The sequence below is a fragment of the Larus michahellis genome, chromosome 8 (assembly GCF_964199755.1).
Source record: "Larus michahellis chromosome 8, bLarMic1.1, whole genome shotgun sequence".
Classification (NCBI taxonomy): domain Eukaryota; kingdom Metazoa; phylum Chordata; class Aves; order Charadriiformes; family Laridae; genus Larus; species Larus michahellis.
In genome coordinates this window covers 23,674,790-23,688,436 of record NC_133903.1, presented here as the reverse complement: position 1 = coordinate 23,688,436, position 13,647 = coordinate 23,674,790, and the positions used below count along the sequence as shown (strand labels likewise).

The following is a 13,647-nucleotide window of genomic DNA, read 5'->3' as shown; positions in this document are numbered from 1 at the left end:
CACCTAGCACCTACAAATCCCCTTTAAATCAGTGGGAGTTCTCAGTGACCAGCACTTTTCAGAAGTCAAACATCTGTCTAGACAAAAAAAGGGCCAGGCACTCCAGGAATTCTCAGGAATTTTGCAGGAGATGGAGGTTTTTACTTAGCCTTACAGCTATTATTGTAGCTTTGAGGAACCTTAAACAAATTTGTAAGCTGCTTAGCCTAGGATTTAAAACCTTAACTCCCCCTCTTTTGGGAGAAGCTTCAGTAATTAAAGTGCCACTGCTGGCCTTCTTCAATTCTCTTTGCAGATAAGAAATCACTTTGTCTACGAACTAGCATGTCTCAAAGCTAGCGGCCAGGAAAAAAAAATAAATCAGAAACAAGACATTCCTGAAGAAATAAATCCAAGATCAAGTCTCCCCCTTGCAATCAAATAGTGTTCCCTGGAACTTGCAAATCTACACATGCTTAACATTCAAAGCTTTCTCCTGCGAGCATCTACAATATAGTAATTTGCAGTGGCTGTTTTGTTTGCGGAGAAAAGATATGAGGCTTGCTCTACCATGTCCTCAGTAAGAATTGTTCAGAGTAGACAATGTACGAAATAAAATTCAGAGCTGACTATCCCTCTAACGTGTTGAATTTTAGGAGTTCCAGCACAAAAAGCAGTACACCCTTCGCAGAAGACAGTTAAATACACTTTTATTATATCTGTTATAAATTACATACTATCTATAGAGGTGAAAAAAAGACTTTTAAATAGGAAAACATCTCAAACATGCAAGATATTTTTCTCTGTCTTGTAAGTATCCATTCGCTAATAGTTCATATAAGGGTGGCACAATTAGATTACTTCATCTTTACCATAGAATTCTCTGCAATAAAATGAAGCAAGAGTGCAGGACGATTTGCCCTGAAGAAAATGCATGCTACAAAACAATGGTTAACAAGGAGGGTGCAGCTCGTTGTTAGCTAACTTCATTTAATTTGGGCATAAATCACCTCAACATAAGCTAAGACAATGGCAGCTCACACAGACGGAGGCGATGTTAGAAACACCCAGTGCTATTTCTTTGAGGTTATTGCTTACTAACAAAAAGAGTGGGACCAAGGGCCAGGAAGGTCATCTCCACAGCCAGAGCAACAGAAGCTCTGGCATACAGGTTACACGCTACCCTTTATTCAATGGAGAGCAGGACACGCAGCATTTTAAAGACTAAAATGCAAGTAGACTAGCTGATAATTCCACTGCCAAAAGTCAGTGGTGAGAGAAGTTCCATTTGATTTACAGGTCTCAAAGTTCATTCTTATCTTTGGACTTCAACCTATTGAGGTCAAATAAGACAGAACTGCATTTGATAATACTACCTCTCTTGTACAAAGTCAGAAGAGAGGAGGAGGAGAGTGTGGGCTGTATAAAAGTCAAGCTATGACTAAAGAGGGATATTTGTGTTCCAGGACTAGTGACTCTCCAAAAGACATTCAGAGTCAGTTATCCCGCTCGTCCCCACCAGCACACATTAGAGTATATTTACCTCAGCTTCTGCTATTAGCTGCATTTTCCTTGTTATCACATGGTCAACATCAACCCGGCCTAAGGAAGGAAAGCAAATATTTAACAGTTGCATTTTCAGTGATGTGAGCTGCATGACAGAAAACACAGAAAGCACAACATACAGAAGCTCAGTCACTGATTTTTCATTGGTCCTTCTGACTTTTAAGAAGGTCCCAGTAAATCCAAAACTAAGCTGCAGGAAATTCATGAGCTATGATCAAGTATTGTAAACAGCCACTCAGGATCACAGCACTATAAGGCAGTCAATAGCTGATAACATGCTGGATTTTTTCGAAAGCTTTATTTTCCATCAGCAACTCTGCAAATCTTCCCAAGGTCCCTAAACATATTCAGCCTTGAAGCAGTGATTAGAACAACCCTTAGAAGGTCATATCCATGTGTGCTAATCTTTTAGCAGAGCTTTATCTTACGCACAGTGAACTGGATGTAAGATTAGGTTGTCTGGAGGTCTCTATATTGCCAACAGACAAGGCAGTCAAATCACAACTATGCATAAAATAACGTAACCAGCTCTCAAGACAGGCTGAGTGGCAAGTTGGAAGGTTATTCAAACACAGGTACTCCAATTCCTTTCATCCCCCAGGAGAAGTACTAGACATCAGTCCGACTGTATTCCTCAGTACGTTTCATCGCTTAAGCAGTCAAGTCTAACCATGCCATGAACATCATTTGACTTTTATAATTACTAATACCTTTGGCTCATATGTAAAGCCTCAGATATCACCTTTCTTTTGCATAAGCTATACACATCCAAGATGCCTCTATTACATCAAGCACAACATACACAAATCAGACATTTAAGATTAGTTAAGTTTTAAGACAAGGTTTGTCTGCAATGGTTGTGAAGTGCTGGTGTTTCACTTCTCCAGTGAGACAGAGAGCTACAACACAGAAGATAAAGTTACTTAAAACAGAGTGTTATGCATATGAAGAAAAAGCAAGATTAAAACAGCAATATCTACCCACTCCCCTAAAATACGAGTCAGGGTGAAAAGATAGCAACAAACCTTGCCTTGTGCATGTCCTTTGGCAATTATAGCTACAGCAGTACCTCACGCAGTAACACATGGCTAGAATTACAACTTGCATGTTCAGTGTCTAAGACATTACCACTTTTAGAAAAAAAGGGGGTACAAAACTAATTCTCTAGTAACATCTTCAGTGAAGCATGAGCTAAGAGATTTGCAGCAGAGATGTCCGTGTTGTGCTGCTGTGTAACAAGAAGGCAGATTCGTAGCAATATCACAGTTCATAATGCAGCATCCTTGTCTTGTCCTCCTTGTATGTGCACAGCCTATGCACACAAAATGCACAGTGTGTTGTTTGAATAGAAGCAAGTGCTGTGATGCACACTAGTCTGAGGGTGCTCTTATGAGCAACCAGTTGTAAGAAACTGAGGTAGACCTACTCCAGAGATGACTCCAATTCCAATACTGGAGAAGAGTTAAATGAAACAAGAGACTACCTTCAACAAAACTATGCTCAGTTTCTAGCATTAATTCTGCCCCCCTCCCAATCCAGCAGGAAGATCGTTTTTTATCTATAAAAACCGCTACACAAGCTATAGACTTAAAAACAGACCACCAAGAACAGCCTATTACTTAGCAGCCTTGTAATATAACAAACAAGGAAACTGCTTAACATCATGAATTTTTGGCTGCATGTAAAGATCTGTTCTTACAAAAATAGAATTCCTGGTTGCTAAGCATCTCACCTCCAAGACAAAAAAATTTCCTCAGCATTTAAGCTTGATCATGCTCTTACACTCACTGAACAGCAGCAGTTTGGAAAACAATTTGAGGGAAGAGCGTAAGATACCACTACAGTGTTCCTGGTCCCACTCAGCTCGTGCTCTTTGCTGGTCTCAAATGGATTCCCTCCCCCTCACCCCCCCAATAAATTAAAAAAATAAAAATCAAGTTGTTCCACAAGCAGAACTGTATCCCTTTCATATCATCTCATTGTCTCTACTCCCTCACTGGCAACTCCACAATTGTATTTGTAGCCCCCTCCCCCCATTACTACTATGCTAAAAACCACCTGGGTCTTACCTGCTAGAAAGCAGGCCAGACAACGCTAATGTTTTCCTGCAAAAAGGTTAAGAATTTGTGTCTCTTATCCAGCTGCCAAATTCCAAGACTCTATCTAAGGCTTGCTTGAAGCCATCCAACATGGACAAAGAGAACAGGACACATGAGACCTAAGGGATTGCATGTTTCCTTAGTAAGCTAAGCTAAAAATAAATAACCCCTGCTTTGACTATGTATTTCCTGTCAGATCTTGCATTCGAAGCTTCAGTTATTGTAACTATCCAGGAGTGGCTCACTTTGGAAATAAAACATGCTTTTTGACTTACAAAGCCTTACAGATAGCTAATATACAGCTTTAATGGTTGTACAGGAAATCAGGCCAGTCTCTGACCTGCTGATGTTGTAACTGCTAAGTTGTATGCAGTGTCCCTCCTATCACTTTATTCACCCACACACCAGCGTGTACTCACAGAGTAGACTAGAAACACAGCATCTTCCAAAAGGCTTTAAAAATCAAGCTTTCCATATCTTTAGTATACACATCTCATAAAACAAAGTAAAACCACCTGTAGGCTTGTTGCTTCTTTTCCAGAACAAAGAGCCTCCCATAGAAGAAAACCCACCCCAAAGCAACAACTCATTCTGCTGTATTGCATCGCCCCATAAACTCAGGCTGTGTCACAAGGCACACACCAGAGAACACAAACTCATCTTCTTGAGTCACTCATCTTCTGTTGTGCAAGCAGCTACTTACACTACCTTCTGTGAGGTCATTTGAGAAGAGAATCATCACATGATTTTGAGTCTAAAAGGAATTGTGCATTGCTGAGAAGTCCAAATCTTCATTTTCCTTTGACACTGAAAATGAAGACTGGATTGCTCTGTACCATTTTGGGATTGCAACATCATTACAGAATGGTTGTATAGGTTGCACAATACAAGCAAGCACATCTTAGCATATAAAACAAGATGGGATATGGCTTAAGAAAACAGGAAATATATTTAAAGTCATAAGGAAGAAACTCTTCTTTGAAGACTAGTATGAAATAGTAGCAAATTTCACAGGAGACTGAAGAGCGTTTGCTCACAAGGAGTTTTAACTTAATGGGAGTTGTGTACCCTTCTCACCAAAGACATTGATAAGATCTCTAGCTGACCACTTGGCTTTGGCTTGTAGAAACTGATCCTTGTAGGATGTGACACCTCTGCACAGCCCAAATCTCACGCACGTTCAAAAGTCAGAAGAAAAAAAAAAAAAGCCATTTAAAATGTAAACTTTGCTTCCATAGGAAACCAGGCTAATAAAAGATCACCTGAAGATTGAAAAAGCTTCTTATAGTTTAAAACTTGTGCAAATTAAGTTCCACAGAAGATTTACAAACTACCTTTCTTAAAGTATCTCACTGTCCCTTTTTCAACCTACTCTTGTACATGTCACAGATAAGCAACATTTGGGATGACTAGAGAAGCATTCCATTCATATGACCTGTTAGTTTTGCATCTTGGGATCCAACAAAACTAGCTTCTATGTAAGACACTAGCCAGCACCCTACTACGTAAGCTCTCAGAAGTTAATTGTGTTAAAAAGCATTCATTTTATTTAACCGCTACAGTCTGCAATTACCACCAAGGGCACAAGTGGGAATAAATCATTTGAGTAAAGCTGTGGCTTGCCTGCAGTGTCACAGTTCCAGCCTGTCGTGACTTCACCAGCCACAGGAGCTGCCTGCGGCCCGGCACTCTGAGCCATCACCACTCAAACTGTTCCTGCACCAAAGCAGTAAGTTTATTACGGAGCAGTTAGAACAACCCAGAGAGACTACTGCTACCTAAAATCCCTGCATGGCATTCAAGACAAAAATGCCTCTTCAGAGAAAAGCTAAGAAGACCAAGCACACAAGTAAACTTCAGTTTATTGCCACACATAATTAAAAAAAAAGACACTTCTTAGAACAACAAAGCACACCACTCACAGTTCAGAAGCATTCTCCCCTAATGATGTCAGCATCTGTTTAGCATCAGGATCTTCATGGAAAGTCACAGATACAAACTGTACCCAATAGTGCCCTGTTCTAAAAGAGTTTAAAAATATTATCTTCGTTATTTCTTGGTCAGACAACTTACCATTCAAGAGGTTAAAGCAACATAGGCAGAAGGATTTCATTACTGTCAGATACCAGGATTCAAAGGCTCCCTCTCTAAAAACACTGAAGATGTTATTTGAAGGAAAGCAATGTCAAAGCCAACCTACTGCAAGGCTACTGTAAAGAGGGGATGTCTTCCATATCTGGCACAATACAACATATGTTAATTATTTGATGCTAATAAGCCTTATTCTGACTTAAGGTAATTTTTTTGGCCACTCAGCAGATAGAGGCAAGTGATGACTAGATCGCTCCCAGTGCTCAGCTGATCTGCTTAAAGGACACATAGTCCATAGGTCACTGTGCTACAGCTGGGCAAAGAATTCAGTTCAAAAGTAATTTCTGCAGGGATATGGGACCCAAACAGCCTCTTCACTAGCAGGAGGAAATACCAGTATTCTCTATGCCCACAGGCTCTTCAGTGAAACTACTCAACCTTCACCAAGCTTATGGGTTGCAAAACATGGGAGCACCTGGAACTACCAGAATCCACCTAGCCTCAGACAAGACAGCTGTTTGATCCATCTCCCTGAAACACATCCAAAAAAAACTCAGTTCAAGCAGCTTAATCCCAAATTCATTAATCTGTAAGAAACAGCCTTTTGATACAATGAACACTAATCGCTGTGAGTCAGACAGCAAACCCTAAAGCTTTCCAAATTACTCCTGGTTCTAGAGCTCCCTTGTCCTACATCTATCAGAAGGGTCTACGCAGTAGACATAATTCATGCAGTTTCATGAACTTTTGCACTGAGAATGATCAATAGTAACCTCTTCATTGGAAGATAACAAGTCCTTTCTAAGGCCAGCATTACCAAACAGGCTTACTCACAGCAAACAAAGATATGCCACATAGCTTGTTTGCACATCAGTCTCTGGAGACACTTCTAATCTTTTTCTGATTTACGAGGAAACAAGGGCAGACTCTACAACTATCAGTTTACTGTTTTGAATGCTCTAATCTTAGCATTTTAGAGGCACTCAGATACATGCTTAGGAGCCATGTCCTCTCTAACTTTTTAAGATCTGCCTATCCAGTTTCTATTACACTCATTCCAGGTAAGTTTTCCTGCAACTGGCACTGCCTGATATCAATATCCCATTAAGCAGAACAGCTTTATATTTATTTATGTATCTCCAGCTGAAAACATATAAGACTAATCTTATTAAGGAAGCCTGACTTTTGACAGGGGATTATTGCTGCCTAGATCACCTGTTGACTCTATGCCAGGACCAAATTAGTTGTATAATTACGACACTGGAGCCAATTCAAGGAGAAGTGATATATGAGACTGAAGTTCAGCTACTCTGACAAAGTGAAATTACAGGCTGAATGATTACAGGATACAAATACATCAAGGAACAGAAAAATTCTTTCAGCGATCTCAAAGCTACGGATACTTCCACATTGCTATAAATTTGGGGGTACACGAGTACAAACTGCTCAGTCTTAGAACTCAGCAAGCAATGAGACAGTTTTCAGCAGAATTGGCAAGACAAGGAAAAAATAACCTAACCTATACAAACAGAAGTGTCAGACCTCATGTAGCTCCATAGCCAAAATATGGATTAAAATTATTCCTCCAAGCAATTTCAGATCAGCCAGTGCAACTGAGTTTTAATAAAGAAAGAATTAATGGCCTAGAACTTTCTGTAGAAAGTTCACACGCTTCTGGAAACAAGTCAATTGGCCCTTGACACATTAACTCTTAAGTTAAAAAGCAGATTGTGTTTGCTAATCAGGGAGGATCAAGGGTAGGAAATCACTTTAGCGATTTAGTTTTTCTACAGAAATAATTGCTACAAAGGTGCTACAATATTTACTTGCGTACAAGATACTGTCTTGACCTGGCTAGAATCCCTTGACTGCAATAAACATGCATCTTGTCTAAAATTCAACACAACACCCAGTGTTAAAAACATTGAAGTATGAAGAGAATGTTGCCAGGCATAGCTGCCTCATGCTGCCTTTGTATACATCAGGACTGATGCCTTAGAAACAGCTATTCAGAAGTAAATGGCTGGGACAAAAGAAAGTGAGAAAAGAAGTCTGTGGCTACTCCTTTTGAGAAATTCTTCCACCTCAGCTCTGCTTTCACAGAAAGCCCTACCTACTTAACACAAGCATACTGGACTACATGAGGAGGCCGCTATCTGAAACACTTGAACACTCTAACCCTGTAAAGCTTCAACCTTTATGCCACAGAGATACTGATTTAACTGCACAGAGGAATTCCTGAGCAGAAGGATGCACCTTCCTCCTAGGCCTATAATGTGCTCAGGCATCAGAGACTGACTCATAGCTCCTACCTGTGTCCCACAGAAGTTGTGGATGCCCCATCCCTGGGGCTGTTCAAGGCCAAGCTGGATGGGGCTTTGAGCAGCCTGGTCTAGCGCAAGGTGTCCCTGCCCATGACAGGGAGTTTGGAACTAAGTGATCTTTAAGGTCCCTGCCAACCTAAACCATTCCATGATTCCTGTTGTCCCCATCACTGTGCTGAGGAAAGTCTGCAGAAACTGTTACCTGGTAAGTATCTTTGTGACACTTCTGCTGAATTGGCAGCAACCCTGGAAGGTAAGAGGCACCAAGTCTTAACTAACCAGGATTCCTCCACACTGCCCTTCACTGCAGTTTGTACTGTAATAAGACACATTGCACTGTTCTCAGTCAACTCACCAGGCACACGTACACACATGAAAGCTCAATACACTTTCATGAGATCTGCCCCAGAATGTTTACTTGCTACACACCCACAGCATCTCACCTGCAGTGACATTATGCCACATCTCAGAGGTATTAAAATGAAAGGCTTTTAGACAGGCACACCTACCTACCAAGTGCTAATTATCACAGCTACATTTACTCTTTACCCACAAGCTTGCAAGAACTCAAATTCATGCATAACAGTTAAGGTGTTTCCATAGATAAAACGGTAGAAGTCTGCTTCTAAATCCACCATAGCTGTTTTCCAGTAGCCATCAACTCCTTGCAATTTTCTAAAAAACAGTGTTAATTGAACAGTCCCATTTGATTAAATTAAAATTATGGTATCGCCAACAGCTTAAAATCACTGTTCTCCAAGTAGTTTGTGGGATGGCTTTCTCTCCAATGTATTTTTTGCAAGAAGAAATCTGTCTTATCCTAAACTTAAATTTGCTCCAACTCCTGTTTCAGTTGAAATAAGTACTATGAAATAGTGCCAATTTCAGAAGCATACCCGTAAGAATTATCTCCTTGAGTCACTGGAACCAGAGTTTTGAAACTTACATTCACATCACACATTGTAATAAACTAACTTAGCTTTTTGCTCATTCCATCTCCCAGAGAGAAAGTACATGCTGCAATTTCATCGCTAACCTTATCACTGGGCTGGAATGTAGTACAGCATAACCCAGGAATTAGAGACAGTCACAGAGTCCACAGGCAAAACCACTCAAACTCCACACAACTGTCCCTGCAAATCAAGGGATGGGACATAGGCAGCAGTGACCCTTCCACAAAGCCAACTATAAGCCACATTACTTTTAAGATGACCACAATATAAATGAATATTATACGTTTATTGTTCTATCACACCTTTTAAGACAGCCACAGTTGAGACCAGCCAGAAGGGAGCTGTTTTGACATTAACAGAGCCCCACAGGAGCAGACAACCATTCTTTGTGGTATCCTACCTCCATCTGTCTGTCAGGATGGATACACCGGCTTAGCCTGCAACGTCAAAGACCATTTTGTTCGATCTTGAGGAAGTCACATACTTGAAGCTTGTAAAGGAAGCAAGATGAAGTTCCCAGGAAAAGCATTTATCAGCACTGCCCAAAACTGTTGTCAAGATGCATCTGCATCATTTGCAGCATTAAAGCACCTCCTCCTCATCACACACATTTCTCCTGTGACAATTAATCACTTTCTTTACTCTAGACCCCTATAAGCACTGCAGTACACAGCCCCCAAGAGAAATTTCATCAGGACAGCACTCCAAACAACCTAAACCTGCTGAAGAATTGCAGTTGGCACAGAGTTCCACCTTGTGAGCCTTTTAACAAGGAGAAAGACTGAAATGAAAGAGCAAAGGGGCAAGAACTATGAACTAGAAAGGACACCTTAGAAGAGATCACATGCCAGAGACGCAACTAATCCCAACTGAAAGAATCTCACCATTGCTTGAATTTTGAAACGACCTCTCGCTCTCAGGTCTCCTCTGCGTTTCTTCATTCTCAGGCGTCTTGTAGGTTGTAGTGGAGCCAGGCTGGCGTTTTCTTACACAGTCTTCACCTGCCATCACTGCCTAGCTAGACCAGAACAGGATAGCACACAATTAATGACAAAAGGAACTAATTTACTCTACTTTGTTCAAGAATAAATTTATATAGCCTTCTTTACACTAAAGTTAGATTTTCTTCCCTCCATTATGAATTCAGACCAAGGGTAGGAGAAATTAAGCACGCACTTGTATTAGTCATTTACTGTGGATCATGCTTCCTCTCCCTTACTTGAAGCAGTAAAGGAACAAAGTAACAAAGCAAGTTCCCCCACCACTACCAAAACATCTCCCCACGGCTCCCTCCGTTCCCTACAGGCCTTTTAAGTATTTAAAATGACTTAAGGCTTTGGGAAATCTTTAAAAGGCCAAGAAGCCCTTGAAAATGCTTTTTGATAGTCAGCTGAACAGCAAAATTTATCTTCAGAGAGATCTGGCAGGTTTACTTTGCAGAATCACCCGCATTATTTTGCCAGAGCCAAGCCCCTTCCTGTCAAGTCTTCAGTTCTTACTGAAAGAGCAGCTTCCTCAATAGATCCTTGTACTCTGCTCCGCCAGACAACAGTTGTGTGGCAAACCACAGGAAAACAGGAAGGGAGAATCAGGTTTGAACGACACCAGATTCAATGACAAAGGTCACTGCTGGGGACAAGGCTGCCAGCAGGGAACACCTGAACCACCACAGCTAGACTGAAAACAGAAAACTCTTCAGCTAATGAAAAGGGGGAAAGGGGATTCTAATTTTGTCACGAAGCAACATTCCAGCATACTCTCCACAAAATTCAGCTGACAAAGCTCTCAGAGATGGAGCTACAACCAAGGACAATTTTCAGAACTGGTCTTACAGAAAACCACACACAATTTCAAACTAACGCTTCTCCTTTTTGATATATTTTTTCACCTTGGCACAAACTCTTAAATAGACATGTGCTTTGTTGCTAGTGAACAGAATACATGCACCAGCACAGATGAGCTGTTAGAGACAGGCAAGAAAAATTCAGGTACTTGTAGAAAAGCTAAGAAGGCAGAACATAATTATTTAAGGATGGATTTCCTCAGAATACTGAGGCTGGCACTTCTGCAAAAGGGAAATAAGACTTATGATCAGTCATTTTCAGGACTCAGCTTCCTGTGTTTGTCCCTCTAGTAGAGCAGGCTCCCATTCTCCTTTTGGGCATCGCAGCATATAGGGGGAAAAAAACCAAGCCTTTTGCGACACTAAAAACCAAATCACTAATTCCATCACCAACACCGTTTTTTTCAGCACTGCCTCTCTTAGCTGCCTCTGTCTCTGGCGATCATGCCCAGGTCTACAAGCTGTAAAACAAAAACCATAAAAATGACAAATTTCCCAGATGGCTTTGTACAACATCTGATAGCTCATACTATGAAATTTAAATAATGCAAAAAGCATTTACATGAAGGACAGAAAGAACCAGACAATAATATGGTAAATCTTCCTACAGTAACTATGCTCACTGGCACAGAAAGGTAGCTGGCAGGACATACCCACTTCTACCAGCTCTGTACACAGTTACTCCTGCAACCCTCCTAGTCAACCTGTTCTCGTGAGCCATATCTGTCCTTAAAGCTGCAGGTTTTCCAGACCCAACAGAGGACCACAAGTAATTCTTTTCTTGCTACACTTTTCAACTTCTTCAAGGGTTGAAGAAGGCACTCCTGCTCCAGTGCAGAGTGGTTAATATATCTGACGGAAAGATGTTAAGAGCTGCAGGATGGGAGAAGGAAAAATCATGTGGGGGGGGGAAAAAAACAAAGTTAAAGCAGTTAAAGCAATTAACTTAAAGAGTTATTTAATTCAAATAGGCTAAGTGATCACAACAAAGCCTTTCTTCACACAAAACAAGAACTGTGCTAGGGGAAATCTACAAAACCAAACATTTTCCTAGACTAGTTTCCATATGACTGGAGGCATAGCATTACAGAACCCAAGCAACTAACAGCACATCAGTGCCTAACGAAGGCATCAGACCTTCCCTCAAATCTCTGTAGAGACACACCAGTCACAACACAATGCCACGGTAAATCCAAAATGTTCACTACCTCCTTCACTAAAGGAAATCGCTCCTCACGATCAGTAAATAGTCACTCCTTTCACCCCACTCTGGGCTCTTGCAGGGCATCTAGAATCACAAACGCGTCCCATTGTCAGATTTCCCAGCAGAAACTCCCCGATTTTATCAGCATTGACTGCGTTATGATACTTGTAAAAGGTCTCAGAAACCTCGAGTTTCTCCATCTTCCCTTTCGAAACACCGTCAATTAGAAGCATGCCTTAGGAGAAAACCAACACCCTATAGGAAGTAACATCTTTGCATTTCAAAAGGCTTGGTAGACCAGCGAGGGCGCATCTCCTACCTCCAATACCGCTTATGCTAAATAATAACCTTGTCCCAAACACCCTTCCGATTGCCTCCGGCACTTGGGCATAACGTTAGCCGGCAGACCCGGTGCTGCACCCCCAGTGTCCGGAGGGCTCTTCACTACGTCCCGAAACAAAGTTAAGGTTGTTCCACAGCCCACCCGCAACGCGCCAAACACCTAGCAGGGAAAAAAATAAAACTAACACACAAACAAACAAAAAAAAGCCCGAAGCCTGCAGGTAACAAGGGGAGCTGCCCAAAGCACTGCCGAGGCTCCGAGCCCACCTCACAAACCCAGCCCCCTGCTCCACCAACTCCCTGCGAACAGCCACAGAAAGGTTACCCCGTGGTACCCGCTGGCAGCGACCAGACCCACACCCACCCCCCGCAACCCCCCTCAAGCCCTGAGGGCCGCCGCTCCGCTCCCCCGACCCGGCGAAAGGGCTCCGGGCACAAGCTTCCCCCCTCCCCCGCCCTCAGCAGCACTGCGCCGGGGGGACGCCGGTGCTGCTGGGGGCTGGCCGGGCCTAAAGCCGGCGGGGAGGGGGGATGGAGCGGAGCCGCTGCCGCGGAGCTGGTCGGGCCAGGCCGGGGTCGGAGGGCCCAGCCGCCCTCACCCCGCGGAAGCGTCACCTCAGGGGCGACCGCGCCGCCGACTCCCCCCAACAGCCGCTTCCCGCCCTCCGCCGCGCGCCCGGGCCTCTTCCCGGGGCTCGCGGACGTCACCGCGCAAGAGGGGAGGGGGGGGAGCGGGCGCCGCCGCCCATTGGCTGGGAGGCGTTCCGCGCGGGAGGGGGCGGGCGGTGCGGGGGCGGCACGCGCCCCTCTCTCCTCCCCCTCAGCCCCCCTTCTTCCCCCTGTCCCGGCTTTCCTGTCAGGCGTCGCGGCGGGAAGGGGCCGCCGCCGCCGCCTTGTCCCGGTCCTTCTTGAGGCGGAAAGTAAAGCAAAGGCAGAGGTGCCCCTCGCCCCCGGCGTCGGCCGTGACCGCCCTGCCCGAGGTGCTGCGTGGGCTCGGTCAGCAGCCGCGGGCAGGCGCGCCCCCGCCGTAAAGATTCCCCCCCCTCCTCCCCACACCCCCCCTCGGCACAAGGAAAACATATTTCAGCGAATAGCCTTGACAGAAGTCAAGGCTGGGGGGCCTGGAGGACACGGCGGTGGCTTTATCCGTCCCCGTCCTTCAGAGGGAACACAAGGGTTGCTCAACAAGCGCTTCCCCCGGGGTCCCTCCCCAGTGGGGTTCTTACAAACGGCTTTAAGGGAAAGA

The 13,647-nt window shown here is 43.5% G+C and overlaps 1 protein-coding gene across 7 annotated transcripts in view; it reads right to left on the bottom strand.

Annotated features, from left to right (window-relative positions):
• The window catches only part of SOAT1 (sterol O-acyltransferase 1), a 30,756-nt gene extending 17,630 nt beyond the window's left edge, over positions 1–13,126 (bottom strand). The window contains exons 1-3 of one of the 7 annotated variants that reach the window (XM_074597739.1): positions 13,017–13,126; positions 9,897–10,030; positions 1,523–1,581 (exon numbers count right to left, since the gene is read on the bottom strand). In XM_074597739.1, coding sequence (XP_074453840.1) covers positions 1,523–1,581; positions 9,897–10,020 — 183 coding nt within the window. In that variant the 5' untranslated portion in view covers positions 10,021–10,030; positions 13,017–13,126. The other 6 variants (XM_074597738.1, XM_074597742.1, XM_074597743.1 and 3 more) reach the window with 6 other exon arrangements.
• Positions 13,127–13,647: the final 521 nt, after the last annotated feature.